Source organism: Camelus ferus, chromosome 29 (assembly GCF_009834535.1).
Source record: "Camelus ferus isolate YT-003-E chromosome 29, BCGSAC_Cfer_1.0, whole genome shotgun sequence".
NCBI classification, from domain to species: domain Eukaryota; kingdom Metazoa; phylum Chordata; class Mammalia; order Artiodactyla; family Camelidae; genus Camelus; species Camelus ferus.
The window spans coordinates 23,778,207-23,802,112 of record NC_045724.1 but is presented as its reverse complement, the minus strand read 5'-3'; the positions used below and the strand labels follow the sequence as shown (position 1 = coordinate 23,802,112).

The window sequence follows — 23,906 nt, the reverse complement described above, 5'->3', positions numbered from 1 at the left end:
ATACTGAATCAGTGAACACATCTCAACAGAACCAACTTTGGGTCATCCTGCTTTATTTGAGATAGGTATTTTTCAAACACATCCAGCACCTAGCATGGGGTCAACATAAGGTGAACCCAAGGTGAACTGGAGGCTGGCATGTGGAGAAGGTTCTTGTTGTCTTTCTTTGTGCTTCAGTTCAGCCACCATCAAGAACAGCATCTCCCATGATTTCAGATGCTTGAACCATTCTTCCAGTTACGTTTTCAGAAATATAACATCATGGCAGTGGCCTCATTGGATTAGATGTCCAAAAGTGTTTATTTCTCATATGTCTGTCTTTCCTATGGGTTTCCTATAGAGGCAGCATGGCTTAGAGGGGAGAAAATGATTATAACCTGAATCCTAGTCTTTATTCCCCCACTTACCACCAGTGGGGCCTTAAACAAACTACTTGACTCCTACAAAATGTTACACAGCATAGTAAATGATCATGCTCCGACCGTCTATTGATCTGAAGTCTCCTTGCCTTGCTCACTACCGTCTGTGACATAGGAATTACTCCTTTCAGTTGTCCAAAACCTTGTTTACATCTTAAGGGATCTGTGCTTTTTAAATAATTTGGAATTTGATGAAAAATAAAGTCACTCTGTTGGTAACTGTCCTGAGCTTACATGCATCTCCCAAAACTCTTCTGACACTTGATCATCATAATCACCAGCCCGGAGAACCCAGACAAAGGGCTCTGCACAGAGACGGTGGTCAGGATCAGCGGGAGGACACGCACACGCTTCAGGGCAGAGTCCTTACAGCTCCTGCCCTGAGGATCCGTCTTTGCTGAGGATCAGTCACTGTCATATTTCTTTTTTCCAAATTAGTGGTCTTACTGCCGTTATCCAAGCCCTGCCTCCGCGCATCCTCAGCCGGACACAGCACAGCAGAACCACTCTGTGGTCTCCTCCTCTACCCATCCCTGAGGGTGCAAGTCTGTGTCCTTGACTCCTGGCCCCATTTCCGCCCCCGACCTCCCTCCCCACCTCTGCTCCTGCTGGGGACTCCTCCCTTCTTGTCTTAACTGTTCCATCAAACCCAGCAGATGTTCCTCAGATCTTTCTTTCCTCGGGAAGAAGCCCTACACTGTTGAATCAGTGGTTTTGGGGTTGAGATACAGCTTTGGGTTCCCCAACATCTTTAGCGTGTCAGTGCTGGTCCTTAGTGGCCCAGCCTGGCTGGAGCTCCAGACATTCAGAAAGTAATAGCAGGTGCTCAGCTCAGGCCTGTCTCTGAGAGAAAAAGACCCCCACCCTCAACCAACCATCACTAAACACCTGCCTTCCCTTCAAGCCAATAGCAGGAGGAGGTCTTTGCGTTGGGCCTGAGGGCTCCAGCTTGGACTTGGCCGTGAGTTATTTAGCTTCGCTTAGTCTCAGTTTCCTCATCTGTAAAAAGGGATAACAACAGTACAGGCCTCCCAGGATGGCCCTGAGGGTTAGACACGACAACCTGTGACCGTCTTCAGCACCACACCTAACACACGACAAGCATGCAGTAAGTTTACTGGTAGTCTTGTTACTGCTATTAGTCTTGGCTCAAAATGTTCTGTGTAATCAGGCACCTGAGATTTCAGTCTGATTTAAGAAATCTCTGAAAATCTGAACAGAATTCTTGTGTCACTTGCCATCACTAAATTTCATGAATTGCAGTAACTTCTAGGTGGTTTACGCGTCCATTCTCCTGGACACATGGGTTAGGGGATGGCGTGAAGGGGCGTAACAGCTCTGCAGTTCTCACCCTGCTAGGACCTGAAGAACACACGTTTTGGGAGACGGACGCCCATGCCTTATGTGTGACCCTCTCAGAGTTGGAGATTGGCCTCTGACTTCCCGTGTTCCTGGACTCGCCACCCGACAGGTGAATGGTGAGTGCTCGCCAGTTTTCTCCTGGGGCAATGCATGTTTCCAGGCCTGGCGGGGAGACGTAGCTGCACCCTAAGGTCAACAGTGACTGGCAGAAGTATGTTTACTTTTGCTTCAGTTTTATTGGAATTCTGTAACCTTGGACTAAAATGGACCCTTCTTGAATATATTTTTTATGATGGGCAAAGTCAAGAGGTGCCCTCCCCATCCCCTGTTTTCTCCAGGAATGGAGAAGAGGGCCCGTCACAAACAGGTCGGAGCTTCTGCTCTTCCAGTTCTGAGGGTTTCGACTTGCAGGAGTTTTCACAGCGAGATGTTGGTCCCTCCGGTCCAGCACCGCCTTTCATCTGAGGCCCTCCCAGGCTCCGCTGTCCGTGATGTCGAACCACCTTGTTTTTCCTTCAGCACCATCTCTCTGTGTATCATGCACTTAACAAATGTATTGACTACTATGTAAGCTAGTATAGAAAGTTCTCTTTTTTATCCCTGGAACATTCTGGAACCAAGAGCATTAACCACACCCTTGAAATAAGAGCTGCAACCTCTGTACGGCTTACTTGGTGCTCTGTCGTGTTTCGAGCACCATTTACTCCTCATAACAGCTCTAGGAGGCTGGTGCTTTGTTTCCCCCTTTTTAAAGGCAGGGAAAGTGAGGTGCAGAGAGATCAAGACCGTGACGCACGTAAGTAGACGACAGAGCAGTGAATGCGGGTGTTCTGGTTCCAGCGTCCGGGCTCCTGGCCGCTGTGGCAGGCAGCCCCTGAGGTGGCCCCAGGGGTCCCTGTCCTCTGGTGTCCACGTCCCGTGTCAAGCTGAAGTTTTTTTAGTTGATATATAGTTGATGTGCAATATTACATACGTTCCAGGTGTGCAACATAGTGAGTCACAATTTTTAAAGTTTATGCTCCGTTTATAGTTATTATAAAATGTTGGTGGTGTTCCCTGTGTTGTGCAATGTGTCCTCGTAGCTTATTTTATCACAGCAGTTGGTACCTGTTGATCCCCCTCCCCCTTTCCCTCTCCCCTCTGGTGACCACTGGTTTGTTCTCTGTATCTATGAGTCTGTTTCCCTTTTGTTATAGTCATTAGTTTGTTTTATTTTGTAGATACAGTATTTGCTTTCCTTTGTCTGACTTATTTCACTTAGCTTAATACCCTCCAAGTCCATCCATGTTGCTGCAAACGGCAAAATTTCATTTTTTTTATGACTAATATGCCATTGTGTGTGTGTATATATGTATATAGAACTTCTTTATCCAGTCATCTGTTCATGGACACTTAGGTTGTTTCCATATCTTGGCAATTGTAAATAATGCTGCTGTGAACATTGGGCTGCATGTATCTTTTCAAATTAGTGTTTTGGGGTTTTTTTCTGGATATATACCCGAGAGTAGAATTGCTGGGTCATATAGTAGTTCTGTTTTTAATTTTTTGAGGACCCTCCACACTGTTTTCTGCAGTGGCTGCACCAATTCACGTTCCTATCAGCAGCGCACGCAGGTCCCATTTACTCCACACCCTCGCCAACATCTCTTAAGTGCTGAGAGGCCACTTAATCTGTCTGTTGTTGTTTTGTTTCTTCTCAAAATCCTTTGGCTTGCATCATTTTTAGTTTGCTGTCTAGTTTAGAGAGATTTCACTATTTAAAAATACTTTTCCCTGCTCTTATATGAATGCAAAGCATTACTTAGATTGTGTGTGTGTGTGTGTTTTAATCACACCATATTTGGGCAAGAGTTGGATTTTCTATGTTAACCAGTCAGCCTTGCCACTGCTCTTAACTGACTTTAGATTCAAAGGCTACCTGACTTATCAAAGATACAGTCATGGTTACATCATTTTACCAGAGGTAACCAAAGGGAATACTTTGGTTACAGGCAAACAACTGTTGACCTCAGGTCTCCTGCCAAAATTTCAAACACCATGAGGTAGCACTGGAGCAGATCCAGTGAGAGTTTGTAGTTTGGCCCTGCATGGAGCCCAAAGGTTAGTTTGCAGGATTTATATGGCACATGAAGGTTGATGAAGGCAAAAGAGTTTTGATGAATAAAGCAAACAGCTTCCCCCAAGACAATCCTTGGTGTTTTGTAAATGATCGCTCCAGTGGGAGCAGCAACCCCAAATCCTGCTGTTGAGCCTGGAGGCAAATGCTTTTTGCACTGCCGCTAAAACAGGAAGACATCCTCACTCACATGGGACAGTGTCACCCATCACCCCTTCAGATCCTCTAACGTAGAATGGAGTCTGTTCCTCCTGCCAGTAGAGGCTACACTTTAAGTACCCTCACCCCCGAAAGGCATCATGTTATTGTAGAGCCACCCATAGGCACGTGTGGTGCTGCTCTCTGCTCCCTGTGTGTCTGAAATGGGCACTGGGAAGCCTGCCCTCCTTGGGGGCCGCACAGCCATTGGCCAGCCTCCTATTCAAGACCTTGAAAATGGGATCGAAGTGCCCTTCGCGGAGCCTGTGTGTGATGGTGTTGGCATTTAGGGCCCCGAAGGAAGAAGTGAAACCCACAGGGATGAGAATCGTGGCTCTTAGTCACCCCCTGCACGCTCGCGCGCACACACGGAGGGGAGCTTGAGGCTGGCTCAGGAGCCCTGTCCCCCACCCTACCTGTGTGAAAGCTCCCAGCTCTCTCCACCCCAAGCTCTGTGCGCCATGCCCTGTCCCCCGGCCCCCGGGCAGCACTACGGCCTCTCTGACTTTCTTCCTACTTCCTCTCCTTTCCCTGCTCATCAGGGCTGAATTGTGTCCTCCCAAAATTCATCGGTTGAAGCCCAAACCCCAGTCCCTCAGAACGTGACTCTAACCCTAACCCTAACCCCAGTCCTTCAGAATCTGACCCTGACCCTGTCGGGTTGTGACTGTATTTGGAAATGGACACTTAAAGAGGTAATTAAGGCTAAACAAGGTCAGAAGGCCCTATGCCAGGAGGACTGGTTCCTTAGAAGGAGAGGAAGAGCCCACAGGGATGGGTGGGCCCAGAGGACAGGCCGCATGAGGACACAAGGAGAGGACGGCCATCCGCAGGCCCAGGAGAGAGGCCGAGGTGAACCTTGCTCAGATGTCCAGCCTCCGGAACTATCTCGGCAGAAGGAGTACCCATCTGCCTCCGGCCTTCCTTAGCTACAAAATAAGTGAGTGTCCACGACCTGGAGACGCTGTGACTCTGCAGCACAGAGAATCGCCACCTTCGACGTACCCAGACGAGCCGTTCAGAACCGCCGTGCTCCTCCTCCTGTCCCCCTTTGAGACGTCTTTTCTCAACGTAGATTAATACTGTTTCTTAGCTGATTGAAAGTATTCATATTTCAACAGCATTTCCCCCTCTTTTCCTTCGCATTGCAAAATTATTCGAAATCGAATGACTCTCGTGATGTTATGGATTAAAGGAGTGTTTCTCTGGGAATTTAAGTTACGCTTTTAACAGTTTCTTCAATAAAATATGTTCTGAGTTACAAACATTCTATATGCAGGTAAGTCTTCGGAACATACTACTGGTAAGTTGGGACTGCGTAAACGTGGTTGAGTTGAAAGAAGTCATAAATCCTGACGCTGCTTCTTTGGCAGTAAGCTTTTACTATGAGATGAGCAGCTTGACCTAATTGTATTAAGAACAGAAATCTAAGAGGTGGCTGGCCTTACCGCTTCACCCTCCAGCCTCGAAAACTCTATGAAGAGTGGATTTCCTCCCCGGTCTCAAGCAAAGGCCTGATTATGACCAAAACTTGACCTGGACCCTCAGCAGGCTGGACATCTCTGAAACTTCCCAGAATAACAAAATAGAGTATAAATGCAGGGTGTTCAGTAAATTAGGGGTCGAACAGGAGGATGAAATTCCTATCCTCTGCTCCACTTCCTACCTCTGACCCTGCAGAGTGGGCCCCCTCTGCCTCTGAGACCCTCGGACGGACCTTTGATTTTAGCAGAGAGTAACCCGCCTTATCACGCAGCGTGGGCCTGAGCGCAGGCCAGCCATGTTCTCAATTCTGTGTGTAACTCTTTCCTAATATTTTAATAGAGGGAAGATCAATAGAAGCAGAAAGGTCTGTGCACAGAGCAGCCAAATAAAGCACTTGCCGCGTGTCGGCGCCTGGACTCAGAAAAATAGAGACCCAGAGTGCAAACCGCCCCCATGCAAATCGTTACTACCCGCCTCCACGGCCTTAGGACTTGTGTGGTCCTACTACGCACGGCACACCAGGTAGGAGCTGCGGGGAGGGTTGAACCGAACAAAACAGGACCACTCCCCTTGTGGGGCTGGAGTTCCCTGGACTCACTCCAAAAAAGTAATGAAGCAAATGTCCTTACAGCCAAATTTCTGAGAAGCAACTGCTGACTCTGCTGGGCAGGTTTCCATGCCCGCACCCCCGCCCCCAGGTACCTTGGCCCTCAGGCCCAGGCTCGCTCGCTCCCAGGGGCAGCCCTGGGCAGGCAGGCTGTGTTAGTGGCAGCACAGAGCACTTTGGGGGGTGTTTCACCAGGGTCCCTGCCCCTGCCCCCAACCATATTCTCACTTATACACCATAAGAAAAACTCTGAATAAAAAATAAAAATAAAATAAAGATAAGATAAAATACCATGGGAACATTCAGATTGATAGCTATGTTACTGAAGAATAATCTGTACTTAATCCACATTTTAGGATTCATTTTTTAAGAAGATTGACATACAGTATTTAAAATGTTTCAGCTCACATTGCAATTCTGTGGAGTACACAGTATTATTATTACAATTGAGTAATTACTGGTATTTTCAGAAGTTATGGCATACCAGATGAATGCTTACTAACTTAATTGGTCAGCAATTTGTTCGTATTTGTATTTCTAATGAAATTGTGCTTTTCAAAATAAACCAAGTAATTTATCTGTAATTTGGGTGATTTCAAAAATAAATAGAAAAAAATGTTTAAACAGTTTCTATACATCCCTATTTTATATACACACACACACACACGCACGCACACACACGCACATTTTTGAACTATAGAAACTGCTTGTTGGACAACAATGGTAAAGTGACAGTTGAGCATCATGTGAGTTTATTTTCCAGGCTCAGGCTTTGAGCTAATGAAAACCATGTTGAATCTGCCCAGTTTGGGGAAGGAAGAGACCAGATCTCGCCACAGCTCTGACCATCGCTGAATTATCAGTGCCCTTGGGGGTATTTGAGCCTCTAGGAACCTCTGTTGGTCTATAAACCTTTTTCAATAGAAGAGGGGATCTTGTAAATATATAGTAATGTTAAAGTTTCTGAATATTTTTTATTTTTCGAATTTTTTTCAGGTGTAACTTTAGAGATAAGGAAATGGACTTTGCGGGACCTCTGGTTTGAGGGCAGGGTCCCTAATGTTAAATCTATTTGGGTTAATTTAGTGGCTACAATACTTGCTATACAAGTAGGGGGTTCTAGACCCAAGCCTGCCCTGTGACTTGCTGGGCAGTCCTCTTAAGTCAGTCACTTCTCCTTTACCAGCTGTCAGTTTCTAACTAAAATAAGAGCTGAGACCAGTGACTGTGAATGGTTCACAGTGCTCTGTGGAGCATCAGTGCTGCTGTCTAAACCCGAACTTCTGACTCGTCTCACCCAAGGTGAGCGAGAAGGTGCTGAGTGTGGTCTCGGCATTTCATCATCTATTAGTGAGACCAAGGCCTGCATCCCACCACCCTGAAGATGTCTCGCGCTGATCTTGAGAGGAACAACGTGAGGTTCCACAATGAACAGGTCCGAGTTGGGGGAAGGCCTCCCTGTGTGAAGGGGAGCAGAGCATAACACTGCGATCCTGTACGTGGCCGTGGCTGGGGTCACTGCAGGCTGGGCGTCCACAGCACCCTGGCGACGCTGGACTAGCTGAGTGTGGCAGCTGAGGGGCCTCACCCTCTGGCCAGATGGTGTCCCCAGCAGTGCCGATCTTAGGACAGAAATGACATTATGTATTTTGTTTGAGTGGCCTGTCTTCAGCAACCTGTGTCAAGACTGTCTGCCGATAGGACTTACCGCAGAGTGAAGAGGGCTGGCTCTGGACTAGGGGCCGGGTGAATTCCACCACACTGCGGTCCTGCCCCTTGCCAGCCCCGTCACCTTGGGTCAGGGCTTACCTTTCCTGCAGTTCCTTTCCCCTCTGGAACAGAGGGATCAGAGCACCAGGCACCCGGCAGGACTCTTATGAGGGTCCCTTGAGATGGCACGTGTGAAGTGTTTGAGGCTGGACCCGAACCACAGTGACCCTGAACTAATTTAGCTGTTAAAATCTCTTTTAGGCCCATTCGACCTTACCACAAGTTACTATAATATTTTTTTAAATTTTAGGCCCCTGTTTCAAATAAAGATCTCTTGGCTAAATGGGACGGTTTTGCCTTCAATAAAGTTCTAAATTAAGGTTGTTTACAAGAAAATGATATCTTGGAAAAGAATCTGAAAAAAAAATGTATGTACAACTGAATCACTTTGCTGTACACCTGAAACTAACACAACATTGTAAATCAACTATACTTCAATTCAAAAAAATACTTTTTAAAGAAAATTATATCTGGTTTTTGTTCTCTTGTAGTCCCCACACGTGCTTTTTTAAAAAAATGAAAAATTTTTTCATACACTAGTGCATTTTTTTAAGGTTAATTAAATTATAAGACAAACTAGCCTTTGGGATTGCTCTATAGCGGGAGTTGTCAAGCTTTTTTTGCAAAGGCCCAGGTAGTAAACATTGAAGGTTTTCCAACCATGCAGTCTCTGCTGCAACCGCTTGGCTCTGGACTCGACTGAGAGCCACCCGGGACAAGAACACAGGGAGGCGGGCGCGCCGTGTCGCCAGGTAACCGCAGCTTTGGCCATGGAGGGGGAGCTTCACGTAGTCTCCATGTGTCATGAGATATTATTATTATTTTGCTTTTTTCCCCAAACAATTAAAAATATAAAAACCACTCAGAGCTTTCAATCTGTACAAAAACAGGTAGAGGGGCCCCGTGGCCCCCGGTGCCGTGGACTGGCAGCCCCTGCTCTGCAAGAATAAAGGTGTGGAAGGAGGTGTGGGCGCATCCACCAAGGGGCAGGTGTGCCTTGTTTTACTGCCCTTTGTTTTATTCTGCTTTGCAAATACTGCTTTTTTTTTTTTTTTTTTTTTTTTTTTTTGCAAATTGAAGGTTGGTGGCAACCCCACAATACGTTAGTCTGTCGACGCCATTTTTCCGATGACAGTTGCCCACTCTCTGTCTCTGTGTCACATTTTGGTAATTCTTGCAATATTTCAAACTTTGTTATTAGTATGTTTGCTGAGGTGATCTGTGATGTCACTGTTGTCATTGTTTTAGGGCACCGTGAACCATGCCCATGCAGGACAACAGACTTAATAAACATCGTGTGTGTTGTGACTGCTCCACCTGCCGGCCGCTCGCCTGTCTCTCTCCCTCTCCTCGGGCCTACTTCCTGAGACACAACAATGTCGAAATTAGGCCACTTAACATCCCTCCGGTGACCTCTAAGCATTCAAGCGAAGAGTCCCACATCTCTCCCTTTAAATCAAAGGCCAGAAGTGATTACACTTAGTGAGTAAGGCACGTGAAAGCTGAGACAGACTGAAAGCAAGGCCTCTGGCACCAGACACTTGGTTCTTGAAGGAAATTAAAAACGCTGCTCCAGTGAACACAGAAATGATAAGAGAGTGAACCAGCCTCACTGCTGAGATGGAGAAGGTTTTAGTGGTCTGGATGGAAGATCAAACCAGCCACAACATTCCCTTAGGCCAAAGCCTTGCCCAGAGCCAGACCCTAACTCTCTTCAGTTCTTTGAAGGCTGAGAGAGGTGAGGGAGCCCCATGAGGAAAGTGTGAAGCCAGCAGAGGTGGGTACAAGAGGCTAAATGAAAGAAGTCATCTTCAGAACATCTCAGTGCAGGTGAAGCGGCAGGTGCGGATGCAGAAGCTGCAGCAAGTTCTCCAGAAGATCCGGCTCAGATAATTCATGAAGGTGCTGCGCCAAGCAGCAGATTTTCGGTGTAGACAGAACAGCCTTGTTTCGGAAGGACATGCCATCTGGGACTTTCCCAGCTGGAGGGGAGAAGTCCTTGCCTGGCTTCAAAGCTCAAAGGACAGGCTGACTCTCTCGTTAGGGGCTAAAGCAGCTGGTGACTTTGAGGTGAAGCCAATGCTCATTTACCATTTCAAAAATCCTAGGGCCCTTAAGAATGATGCTTTTTTTAAAAAAAAATGCCAAATCTACTCTGCCTGTGCTCTGTAAATGAAACAACAAAGTCTGGATGACAGCACGTCTGTTTACAATATGGTTTACTGACCATCTTAAGCCCACTGTTGAGACCTACTATCCAGAAAAAAGCTTCTTTTCAAAATATGACTGCTCGCCGACAACGCACCTGCCACCCAAGGGCTCTGCTGGAGAAGGACAGTGAGAGTCGCCGTGTCCCACACCTGCTGACACAACAGCCCTTCTGAGGCCCATGGGCCAAGGAGTAATTTTGACTTTCTGGTCTTATTATTTAAGAAATACATATGTCATAAGGCTTCATCTGCCATAGACAGGGGTTCCTCTGCTGGATCTGGGCAAAGTCAGTGGAAAATCTCCTGGAAAGGGTTCATTGTTCTAGATTGCCATTGAGAACATTCATGATTCATGGGAAGAGGTAAAAAATACCAGTATTAACAGAAGAGATGCTTGGGAATAGTTGACTCCCAGCCCCGACAGGTGGCTCCGAGGGGTTCAAGACCTCCGTGGAGGCAGTGACTGCAGACGTGGTAGGAACAGCAGGAGAACTAGGTTAGCAGAGGGGCCTGAGGGTGGGACCTAACGGCAGTGGTGTTGTGAGGAGACCTGAACGGATGAGGAGATCTTACGACTGAGCGAAGTGGTACCTTGAGAAGCAATCTACTCCTGATGAAGATGCTGTGAAGATTGTTGAAGTGACAGCAAAGAATTTAGAACATATAAACTGAGTGGATCAAGCAGTGGCAGGTTTGGGAGGACTGACTCCAATTTTGAGGCTATCAGATGATGGTTAGCACTTTTTAGCAATAAAGTATTTTTTAATTAAGATATGTACTGTTTTTTAGATATAATGCTATTGCACACTAAACAAACTAAAATATAGTGTAAAAACATAACTTTTACATGCACTGGGAAACCAAAAACTTCATGTGACTTGCTTTATTGGGGCGGTCTGGAACCCACAATAGCTCCACAGTATGATACATTAGGAAACCACACTGGAAATTTAGTTTAAAACAATTTTCCATAAAATAGAATTTTGTTAATCTTGAGCTGAGTTTCATTTTCTTGATATGAAAAATAACTTACATAGGAGATAATTTCATGATAATATTAAATAGCAAGACAAAATCTTTAAAGAATTTTATGAAGTGTGGAGATTTTTGAGTGAATAATTATGTTGCTTTTTCTAAACTTCTTCTAAGAGATGAATAATGAGCAAAATTGTTGCAGTTTATCTGTAGGTGAATGGTTTAAACATGGGGAATATTTAAAAATTTAAAACAAAAATTCATACTTTTATTTCTGAAAGGTGAATCATTTCAACATTATCAAATATTGCAATATATTCTTAATATTTGTAGTACAAGGAAAAAGTTAAATATAATTTATATAAATACATAGAGAAATAGCAATAACAATATTATAGCTGATAACTCAATATTTAAAATATTCTACCTAACTGTTGTGCACAGTAGTTAAACACTACCGTATAGCCTTATTTTTCTTCCAACTACAAGTCATTTAAAGATAAGTATTTAAATAAAATACAATGCCAAGACACATTTAATGGACACGTATCCAAAGCTTTTAGATGGCCATTTTCATCCAGTTTTAATTTTAAAATATATCACATGAGAGCTACATTCTTTTCATAGGTGCGTGTTTAGTAATATCGGAAAAACTGCCTTTTCTGGAAAAAACCTTCCAATTAATATGGTGAAGGTATAGACAAGATGGTTGAAACCTGACATAGACATTAGAGTTTCCAGCAAAAATAAATTAAAACAAAGGGAAAATGCTAAAACCATCTTTAATGTTTTCAGAACATCAAGTTCGTCATTTTAAAAGCGTTGAATACTGGGTATAGGGAAAGCTGAGAAACATTTTCTTTTTATTAAAAGGCATGATACAGTCCTTTAAAATGTCCTTTATAATATATATGTGCACTCCATATCTGGTCAAAAAGTCATGCAGTTTCACTAAAACGTGAATGTTTTAATAACTATTGGGTGGTTTTTATAGAAGTAAAGCTGTTTCCTTAGGGAAAAAAAAAAAAAAACTTCTGCCAATTGGAACATCTTCATTCTAGGGGGCTGGGAGGGGTGGGGAAGAAGATTTTTCCTCTGAAAATAATGAAGTTCGGTCCCTGGCTCAATGAACATTCACTACCTTATTCAAATGAAAACAAATTATCATACTTCTGGAAAGTAGTTGTTTTCACTTGCACATCCTGAAATAGCATCTGGAAACCATCACCAAAATGTTAAGAGTGACACGCGAGTGTTGGTGAACAGAACTGCACCTGCTGCATCCCGTCCACCCCCGCTAAACGCCACTGTCCGGAGGGACAGATGAGTGACGGCATTCTCCATCTTGTTACATCATCAGGTGTCCTCTTCTTCCAACCACGCAGTCACAGCTGCTTGAGTTTATATTTAAACTCAATGTCATTTAATGGTGGCAAAATGCCCAAGCCGGCACGGGACTGGTCCAAAGGGGGACATTTGACTTGGCTCTCCACAAGCTCCAGTTCAAAATAGGAAAGCATCAGAATCAAAAATTGCTTGATTTCCTGGACAGCAAATAATCTTCCAGGACATATTGTAGCCCCTGACCCAAAGGGCATATAGTAGTATTTTAACTTGAGTCCGTTACTATAGAAGGCTGTCTTTGTCTTCCCGTTTTCATCAAGATAGCGATCATATTTAAAAGTCTGCAGCAAAGATACAGAGAAAATAAATTTATAAGCTAATTTTAAAGGAATTTATCTTTTTCTTAACCTGGAAGCTCCAGAATAATTTTTTTTTTAATCCAGTCTTTTTGTAACTTAGCAAATACCCCACCTTGAATCAGAAAGTGATGAGGAACGAACTTAAGGAGAACTGATGGGGATGGGAAAGCTTTATGCGTCCCGTCCTGCCTGGGTGACTAGTTCCTCCCTCTGATTGGCAGAACTAGACAGAAGGATTCAGATCAGAAACGAGAGGAGTCAGTACACCAGCCTCTAATTTCCTGGATTTGGGAGCAGAATCTTTTTAGGAAGAAGAGAAGCAGCAATGGTGTTATCACAATTGCAGATAAAATCTAGTAGAGATTATGTGATAACAAACACCAGGAGTAAAGATTAAAAATTCAAGCCATCGTCCAAATTTTCCAAAACATATGAATTTTTCACCTAATAAAGGAGGCAATCCTGTGGTTTCAATGATCAAATCAATTCTGTGGTGGTAAATTTCCTCTCTATTTCAATATGGGTCGATGTCACCTGGATACTGAGCTTTGATGAACAGTCACTTACCAAAGGGTCTGGGTAGATTTCTGGATCTAAATGCATTAACTGCGGATAAAGAGCTATGATGTCATCTTTGCGGATGTTGTAGGAACCGTCCTGGAGGTGCAGAGTGAAACCTTCCTTAGCTGTCCGGATGTTGAGGGACGCACTGGAAAGCCTCAGAGACTCCTTGATGATACTGTCTAAAGATTTTTAAAGGACGGAAGGAGACGAGGGAGGGAGGAAGAAGAGAGAAGAAAGTATTTAAAGGCCACATAATGCAGAGTCTGACATATTTCTAGCAGCCTCTAACACAAAGCTGAGCAGACTATGGGTAGCTGGCCAGATAAAAATTTCCCAGACTCTTTTCTGTGACCATGACGCTGTGATCAATGATTCAGTTATGTCTTAATGTATTTTTAATCTGATAATCTGAGTTAAGAATCTTCTGATAAAGACGGAATCTTCTTTGTCATCAATGGGAACTAGACTTCCAACATTTTAAGGAAAGGTAATCTTGTTTCGACATGATGCTAGACATCAAATATGACTGGGAAAACTCAGATATGTGAATTATTCAAAGTTTATCACTTTCGAGTTTATCAGTTCATATACTACTAACGCTTTTATTTAGAAATAATTTTCCAGATGTTTAATGCAGCTCCACTTCAGGGTTTGCAAGAACCCATTTTTAGCATTACGATCTCTGGTGTAAGATAATTCCCTGCATTCTGGTAGGGACCTAAAGGCACAAAAGGAACATGCTGACAAAAGCTAAAATATAAACTGAGAAGTTGCTTCCTGACCTTCCAGCCTCTGTCCTTTTAACTGTCATGGTTTAGGTGCTCAGCACATGATTGTGTGTAAAAGCATGGCACTTCAGCATCTTTTTCACAAATGAGAAAATAAGCCCCCCAAAAGTGAAGGGACATGTCCGCGGTCTCCAGGGCAGGGCAGCGCCCCCCAGTGGACCCTGTGTCTCTTGCCTCCTGGTCCCTCCCACTAGGACACACTGCCCCTGAAAGCACGTGTTGGCTTCTTTCCTCTAGAGAAACATCACAGAAAACAAAAAGGGAACCCTTTCTTACTATATAAACAGAGTACTTCAGGATTTCTATAAAATACAGAGAAGCAAATCATTTTTAAATGTAATAACCTTCCGATCACCCCACCCACGCAGCTAATTGCGGTTTCACGATGGTACCTTCCCCCTTTTATTTCATGAAAGTGCGCTCCCATTAACAATAGAGTTAGTGGCAAGTGCAGGAAGGAAGCAGGCAGCGCGGGGTACTGCAGAGAGGTGGCTGAGCGTATCAGTCAAGCGTCCCACATTAACACTGCCATTGCTTCCACCATTCCATCCCAGGCAGGAACCTAACCTCGAAACAAGCAGTAACCAGTTTCCTCCCTTGTTATACAGAGATGGTCATCGTCCCGGGTCCCAGGACAGCTGGAGGGTCACACAGGACAACACTCCCAGTATAATGCCTACAACAGGTAAGTGCAAGGCATGCACTGAGGATTCCTATGGATGGGGCCCAGTCAGTGAGACGGAACACAGCCAACACACCTAGCACAGGCATGGCATCCAGCTGTGCTTGATTCAGATAAATCGGATTGCCTTCTACGCTAACTTTTTGATCAGCGTTCTCTAGTGTCTTGTTTATTTCTTCAGTAGCTGCTTTCATGGCTTCAGGGTTCCTGTTAAAGGTTAAGGGAAAAAAAAAGATGTACAGAAAGTAAGTTCTTTTCTCTACCAAAAGGCCTGCATTTTCCCCTTCTTTTAACTAGACAGTCAGGATCCGCAGAAGTTGGGGAAGGGGCGCTCCTGTTTATTTTTTACTCTGTTTTGTAGTTGTGTTTAAGTCCTTGGATATTAGCAAGAATCGTTGCCTTCACAGGGTCTTGCTACATAGAAGTAAGACTTTGGTCAGACTTTTAAATAAATGATTCTATTAAGGATTAAATGGTCAAATTAGTCAAATGCATGGCAATGGAGAAGGAAAATTGCATTTAAAATAACAATTCTGTAGTACTGGCTAAATTGCCAAAGGAAATTTAAATATACTCTTAAAATCCACACCAGGATGTCACGTAGCACAGCTTTTCTATTTATATGATAATTGTTCTAACACTTTGACTTGTGACATGAATGCGACTTCATTTCAGTGCCTTATGTGTACCGGGTCCTCAGGGCCATGGTGATGTAACCTGTAACACATCACAGTAAATTGAGTCTCAGAAACGTTTGACTGGTAAGTGTCTATGTGACTGTCATACAGTGGCTGCTGTCGCCTACATGGTATAAAATCTATGCTGTAACCTTACTGTACATATGTGACTTTATTCCAGACGGAGCTTTCTTAAGTAAAAACTTTGGAAGACATTTAACATTTGTGACAGAATTGCAATGATTGTTTGTATCTAAAATTCTTTAAAAATATTTTTTATATTAAAGACACAAAGTTATTAGCCATCAATGGAACCTTGGCATTCCCAATCCTATGGAATAGTAACTTTGTGTCTATGGGATGCTAAACACCCAATTCAACTGAAATAAGAGCCATTTGAAGGTCAAATTCCCCAAAGATTAACACATTGGAAAGAAATCACGTTATGCAAAATATATGTTGCACGTAGGTTTTTTGGTATACACAGTTTTAAAAGGCAAAACCAGGCTAACTTCCATCAATAATAATGTATTATGATGGATTCGTAGCTATCAGAGTTGGTCAAATACACATGAATTACTAGTTGAGTGAAAACAGTCGATGCACCAGTGAGTAAGGTACAGGCACTGCCCTTCTCACTGGACACCAGTAATCACGCAAGTGTATTTTTATGATTATTAAGACCAAATTCGTGGATGTAAGGAGGCGTCATGAAGAACAGCCTGGGGTTAAGAGCGAGGGCTCTGGGTGCAGGCAGCCTGCACTGACCCTGGACCAACACAAGCCTCTCCCTGGGGTGTCTCTGCTGCCGTAAGATGCATTTACCAGTCAGAGATGCTCATGTTTTTGGAGGATTGGATGAGCCAATACACTTACAAGGGTGAGTGCCACCTTCTTGATTAACAGCATGAGAAGGTACCACAAGTCTTTTTTTTTTTTTAAGTTAAAATAGTTGAACTTCTGCTTTCAACCAACATAAACACATGACAAAGTCGCTAATTACCTAATCATCTGAAATAAGCTCCAGAAGGTCGCCGGAATCGTGTTTGCTTGCGATGCCCAGAGGACAGCGAGGAGCGACTTGGCCTTCTCCGTGTCATCCCGGGTAGAGAGCATGTCATTCAGAAACCTGACCAGTTCCGAGATGTGGTCTCTCCTCCTGAGTTTCTGCAGCCTCAAGCCCTCCGCCAGTTTCTCCCGGGCGTGGCGTCCCGTCTTGAACACGTGAATGGGGAAGCCTGCTACCAGGGCCGGGAAGATTTTGTCAAACTGCTTGAAGTTGTCGAGGGTATTTAGAATAAGTGCTTTTTGGGCATCCTGCCCTGTAAGATCTCTGCCAAAGAGTGTGAAATACCCGGCTTCGAACATCACTCGGTAGCAGAAGGAATACATCCCCTCCGTCGCCCAGGCCGCCGCCTTGGGTTCGGGGACCAGCCGGGCTCTCAGGACAAGCTGGAGGTTCTCCATCATGGTTTCTGTGAGGGAGCCCAAGGCCTCGCCCTGCAGGGTTTTGATGATGGTTTTACTTATGTTGTCTGTGGTGTTTCCATCACTCGGGTCAATGCTTCTGTGCCCAAATGCCTGACAGTAAACGAACGTGTGAAAAAATAAAGTAAGCCTGACTCAAGACTCATAAATGGCTGAAACACAGATCAGATGCTTTCGTAACTCTCTCCTTGTTACCAAAAAAAAAAAAAAGGGAAATCGGCCTTCCCACATACAATTTCATAGCACTTTACAAATAAATGGCCAAATCATGCTCTTCAAGGCCAAGTTTAAGTCCCAGGTGTTTGGTGAAACTTCCCTCACAGCCACTCTAGTCTTCTGTATCTTATTTTTCTCTTGCATCTGCATTTATTTGCACACGAGTTTGGTTCTAATCAAGAATGTTTCTAGATCATTAGGTCTCCTTTATATTCTATGTACATGTATCTTAACCAGACTTTAAGCTACTTAGTAGCAGAAACCGTGTCTAATATTTCTTTGCAGAGACTAAGTGAATATGAATTCACTGTTTTCTCTGTACAAGAGCCTCTTAGATCTCATCTAAGTGATGCCAAAATGTCAATTCCTTCACGAAACCAAACACTTGTTCAATGTTAAGTTTCCAGCGGCCGCGTGTGCCCTGGGGATTGTGTAGAAATCACTCACATGAGTGAGTTTGTACCGGTCTTATATCTATTTCGGCTTTTTCAAAACATTAGTTCCAAGAAAGTATGTCTAATTTGATTTATTGCGTTTGTAAGAATCTCCCTGTGAGGGTAACCCTCTGTAACATGTCTCACTTCAAATTTAAGTGCATCAGAATGATTAAATAGATTGACAGGAAGAACATAAACAGACCAAAGGCTTATCAATGCAAAGCTGGTTACCTTTGCAGAAGCAGTGAAGTGAAATTTTTTCCAGTCTAAGTACTTTCCATGGCACAACACCTTGTGGTACGACAAGGGGTTGGTGATGAAGTGGACGTAGTTTCCCATGAGTTTGCAGGTGAACACGTGACCGTGTTTCCTCTGATTGGCTCTGAGGAACTCGAGGGGGTTGGCCCCAAACTGCAGCGCGCAGCCCAGGTACGGGACCCACCCATTCTCCAGAGGCGGTTCACCCACTTGCCTGTAAGACACAGATGGTAGCTACGGAAAGCTGCACATTGCTTTTGATTTATACCAGGCTTTAAATATTTTACCAGCGACTTTGAACTTCAAAGTTCTACAGGGTATAGGTACTTTTTCGTTGTTGGTGGGGGGCCTTGCTCCCTACTAAAATAATGAGTTAAATTAACGTGAGATACTGGTGGAAATAACTAACCCCATCCATCCATCCATCCATCCATCCATCCATCCATCCATCCACGCACGCCTTCAGCAGAAACTTACCGGATGTCTAATCTGCGCTCTGCACTCTTCCCAGTGATGAGGGTGAAAGGGACTACGGGGCCAGCGAGGTTTTCCCTCTCAGTGTAGAGAGGACACCACGTTCTAGTGTTTATGTTTTTTCTAAGCATCATTTGCCTAAGTCTCTCAAAATGTTTCATCTGATTGTTTTCTTTAAAGATACAGGATACTGAATAACGGAAAGGATTGCAGAATTGAAGTTTTCAAAATCTTCCTAGTTGAAATCTGCTACTATTCTGTGATGACAGCTGAAGCGGGGCGGGGGGTGGGGGGAGTCTCTGAGAAATTAGCATACGACAAAGCAAAACCGAGCCAGGTAAGTATTGACAGGATCATCTATCATAATTCAATGCTCTTTCCTGCTGTTTTAAATGTTTTTATTTAAGAATATAATGTTTATTTTCCAGTGTACACCACCATCCCTCTTGGTAGAAGAATATAACATAAAATAATTATTTTTATTTTTATAGTTTGCAGGTAAGTAGTTTGATTAAGACTAGAAACTATCAGGCCTAAAAAGATACCATAAAAGGACAAAAATACCTGTAAAAGGTGGACAATACGTAGCAATCTACATGGCTGGAGGTATGCTGTGAGTAATTCTAGCATCAGCAGACTGACACAGCAGAGAATATTTACATACCACCCCACCCCCCAATACTCTGAGCCAATCAGAAGTTAAACTATGGCTCTGTATCTGACGCTACTTGCATTTCTTGTATTCTTGAACCAATCATAAGTGATACATACAAAAAGGATGTCCCATACATTTAGCTATTCCCCAGTTCACCAGGGTGGATGATCATTAATAAGAAACAAAAGAGGAGTAGAATGATGAGTGCAATTTCTGTGCCCCTGTCTAACTTAGGCTGAGTCTGTACAACGCAGGGGACCGAGCTGAAAACAGAACGTGCATGTAGTCAGAGCATCTGTTTAATCCCCACGAGAGGAATTTTACATCCCACTCACCATCTGTATTCTTACTAACCTGGACTCTGTACGTACACATAAACACACAGAGGGCTTATGGAATTTCTGTCACTTACATTTGGCAAGTGTGAACATTTTTGCATTACCACTCACATACCGATTACATACCATTACCATAAATTTAAATTAAATTTTAAATTGTTTAATTTTAAAAGAATTAAGGAAGAACATTTAAGAAAAATTTAGCACAGAAAACCAAACTTACTGTATAATAATGAAGGTAAAAGAACGTTCAATGAATGGACAGAAAAGCAATTTAAAGATAAAACTTTCCTTACCTTCTCCTCATGCCAAGAATAAGCCATAAACAACAGCACACGGCTGTAACAATCCCCCAGATCAGAGACATGCTCATCATTTTGCAAAACTAATGCCAAAATTCCGAGGAGGAGAGTCTGTGGTAAGAAAGGCAAGGAAGTCACAACACAGACTCCAGCTAGACGTCTTATATACAGTGAGATGCCTGACTTGAGTGACCAAAGCAAACAATTACCCATTCTATTAGAAAAAAAAAAAAAAAACAAAAACTGGCCTTGAACTAAGTCCACAGTTGTCAGAAGAGATTCCAAAACAATCAGAGACCTGCAATAATTGATCAGGTGAAGGTCCCTCACACATATGTTGACTTAACATTCAGACCTTGGAATGATAGCTAATATTACAAATGTAGTATGTTTATTAAAAGAGTAAATAAACCTGTTCAGGATGAACATACCAAGTAGAGACGCAAAATATAACAATTTAAAGAAAAATATGCATAAGTTATCATTAAGCTAACGATTTCATCTTGCTACCTTTTCAAGAAGAAATCAGTTTGAACGATTGGTGAGTGATACAGCGGTCAAGTTCAAAGGAAAGAGAACTTGGTGAAATGTTTCTGCTGCTTCTTTCAGAGCTCTTACAAAATCATAGATATTTTACTATATATAGTAACATGTTACTTACCTAACATCCTCAAGAAAGAAACCGGCGTAAATGCATCTTCCAAATAAACAGTTTATTTTAAAGCATCAAAACTTTATCAGCCATTTTTTTTCTAATTGAAAATGTTTACTAACTTTTCTAGTTGTTAAAGGAATACAATTTCAAATAGTTTAAGACCAACTGAAACATACCTTCATTAAAAGTGAAAGCCAGTTCATAATTTATCTCCTCTAGTGTTCCCCACTCAGAAGTAACAACTGTTAACTCTTTGGTATGTAACCTTCCAAACTTTATTTCTATGCACACTTAGTAACTGAGCACCATTTTGTGCCAAGAACTCTTCAAAGAAGGTATTCTGTGTACAAGCATGAATAGGATGGACAGATTCCCCACTCTAATGAAGACACTATTTCAGTAGAGAGGCAGATAATAATATATGACTCATGAATAAAAGAAAACAAGGTGTGGAGAGCTATTGGGGGATGAAGGAGACTGAAGATATGGTGACCAGGGAAGGGCTCTCCGAGGAGGTAGGAGGTGACATTTAAGATCTGAATGACAAAAAGAGATTAGCCAAGTAGAAACCAGAAGGAAGAGAAAACTCCAGGAAGAGAGAGCACCAAATGCAGAAGTTCTGAGATAAGGATGAATTTGGGGTATCTAAGAACAAGAAGGAGGCAGAATAGATCAGATCAGAGTGAAGAAGGGGAAATTTGGCTAAGACGTAAGACCAAATGGTTGGCAAGAGCTAATTCAGATATAAGGAGTAGGGAGAGAGACTTTGGAAGGCAACAGATCAAAATGCTGTCTTCAGCTATGCAGACCGCCATGCTGTCAGATCAAGAATTGAACCTGAGTCCAAAGCTAGGGAGAAAAGTCAGGGGCGGAAATAGAAATCTCAAGTCATCGGCATTTGGATGGCATTTAAAGCCCACAGACCTTATAAGATCACCTAGGGAGACAATAGAGCCCAAAGAAAGAATAGTGTCCAACATCCAGCCTCAGAGAAGCCCACTTCTTGAGAAGCATCAGAGAGCAGGTGCAGAGGAGGTGGGTGAGGAAGAACCAGGGCGAAAAGCAGGAAACCGCGGTGTCACGGGAAGAGGAGGATGCAGCTGAAGAAAGATGAGAGATTATCTGCATCACATGCTACTCTGAGGCCAAGGAAGATGACAAAGAAATGACCTCTGCACTTGACGACACGGAGGTAGTCGGTGAGTCACACAGAAACACACATGCAAAGATGGGGTTCTAGCAAAGACTTTGCTTTTTTTATAGCACTAAAAAATGGGCACTGTCCTGTGTGTACTTCCTATGACAATACATATATAGGTATTAGATGTGTATCTGCATAGAGATCTTCATTTTTTTTTACATCAACTGCTTTATTTTTTTCCTTTTTTTATTGAAATATATAGTCCGTTTACAATGTGTCAATTTCCGGTGTACAGCATAATGTTTCAGTCATACATATACATGTATATATTCCATATATATTTCTTTTCATATTCTTTTTCATTATAGGTTAGAGCTCTTCATTTTTCATGTGTATATAGTTTTCCACTGACTGAATTTAGTATTATAATTTAATTAACTGATTCCCTACTGGTGGACGTTTGGTTTGTTTCCAGCTTTTGACTATAGAATCCATTGCTTTATTTCATGCTTTTTTGCCTCCTTACACAGAGACCACGAATGTTTTCTCATGGATGATTCGTGATCATAATTAATACCAATCACTGGATGGCAGTGCATAGATTTCTCCATCCATTTAGGGTTTTTCTAGGGCTTTGTGCACATTACATGTATCTAGACTGGTGGGCTTCTTGAATCACTACTTCTATTTTCTCCATGATTCCTGAAAAGCTGAACCTTCACGTGTCTGTCAGAGTAGGATGCCACAGTCGGAGAAAACGCCAACCTGATAACCAAACAAGTTAACCCTTTGGTGTCCCCTCTCAGTGAAAGCAAATGAACAAACACCTGGCACCACTAGGAGCTATCTGCAACCTCCTGTGACTCTATAATTTTGTCAAACTTAAAAGGTTTTCAAGATGGTGAAGAAGTACATTCTCAAGTCCAGGAAAACGTCCTGGAGCTTGGCCCCCACCCCACGGCGTCTCAGAACACCACAGGCTGCTTCCAAACACAGCCGTGCCCTCCGCTCTGCACCCCGGTCTCCCTCCCCCACCCACAGCCTCTCTGCTATACAACAGAAGCCCAGGAAACACACACACCCGCTTTTCTGTTGCGGGCTGAGGAAAAGCAGAGGCTTGAGCATCCGTATTTTCCTCATTTACATACGGTTTTTGTCTTCCTCCCGAGGATGTCACTTCTTCCTGCTGTCACGTGTCCTCCCAGGCATTTGTCACACCCCCGATGCGCTGCCTCCGCTCTGGGGAGTGGGGATTCAGACGCTTGTTACAGTTGTCAAAACTATTAATAGGCTGAAAGGAAATTCCTACAAGGCTTTCCGATGAATCAAGTGCATAGAGTTTCCTGTGCGGATTTTATGACATTTCCATGTGTTCAGCACAGCGATCAGAGGGTTGGGAAATAAATACACGCTAGCTGAGTTGGAAAGCTGTTTGGTGCTTTTTTCATTCTCTGCTATGTTTCAAACTGTGAAGTGTCATCCCTCCTCCCCCCACCCACACACACATGCTAAGCACCTACTGTGTATCAGGCACTGTGTCAACGCTGGGAACACAGTGGTAAACGAGGAGGCAGTGAGCTCTGGCCTGTGGGGTTTCCACGGCAGCAGGACCTAGAGTCAACGCCCTGATGCAGGAAGGAGTGTGTTTTGTCGCCAGAAGGTCTGGCGTGGAACGAGCTTGTCTAAGCGATCTGATCCATCCACGGCCTGCCAGTTCCCTCTTTACTTGGAGAGCAGCAGCGGGAACACACTGACGTGCAGAGGAAAGACTGTTCTGGACCTCAGAGAATATAGGACCAAGTCCAACACTCCATCCCCATGAACAGATGTGTGCAAAACACGGAAACGCAAACCAGAGGAACAGAGAGCAGAAAGCACAAGTGAAGCCATGGCTTATGTAACCTGCTGGTTAAGAAATGCTGCAAGCCTGCTTCACAGAGCTCACCCGGCAGGGTGGCCGCCTGAAATAAAATGAGCTGTGAGTATGGTCACACTCCGGAGCCAAAGCAGTTCTCTTCCTGAATTCACAAGTCACACCAACTCGGCGGTGGCACGTGGGTGACCTCGATCGGTACAAAACCTCGCACTTGCCCTTCAGGTCCCTAATTCAGGGCAAGTCAGCGGGAGAACCAAGGGGACTAGTCTGGGGCTTTCATAATATGCTCTTTTGTTTATTGAAGTTGGTTTACAATGTTGTGTTAACTTCTGGTGTACAGCATAGGGAGTCAGTCATACACACAGATTCCTTTTCATGTTCTTTTTCACTACATGTCACTGCAAGGTGTTGAATCTAGTTCCCTGTGCCGTACAGTAGGGCCTTGTTGTTTACCCATTTTATATATAGTAGTTTGTATCTGCTAATCCCAAACTCCCCAATTTATCCCTC

At 43.5% G+C, this 23,906-nt stretch overlaps 1 protein-coding gene across 2 annotated transcripts; it reads right to left on the bottom strand.

Annotated features, from left to right (window-relative positions):
* Positions 1-11,158: 11,158 nt before the first annotated feature.
* Positions 11,159-23,105, bottom strand: LOC102524538 (cytochrome P450 7A1). 2 transcript variants are annotated; one of them, XM_032470012.1, is made up of 8 exons: positions 23,041-23,105; positions 22,602-22,759; positions 19,719-19,835; positions 17,929-18,169; positions 16,560-17,137; positions 14,956-15,086; positions 13,413-13,588; positions 11,159-12,827 (listed from the first exon to the last, which is right to left on the bottom strand). In XM_032470012.1, the coding sequence occupies exons 3-8, from the start codon at positions 19,796-19,798 to the stop codon at positions 12,528-12,530; spliced, it is 1,506 nt and encodes a 501-aa protein (XP_032325903.1). In that variant the 5' UTR covers positions 19,799-19,835; positions 22,602-22,759; positions 23,041-23,105; the 3' UTR covers positions 11,159-12,527. The 2 variants fall into 2 exon arrangements, with proteins under 2 accessions (XP_032325903.1, XP_014415675.1); XM_014560189.2 differs by lacking the exon at positions 23,041-23,105 and having other exon boundaries at positions 22,669-22,956.
* Between the last annotated feature and the right edge of the window lie 801 nt (positions 23,106-23,906).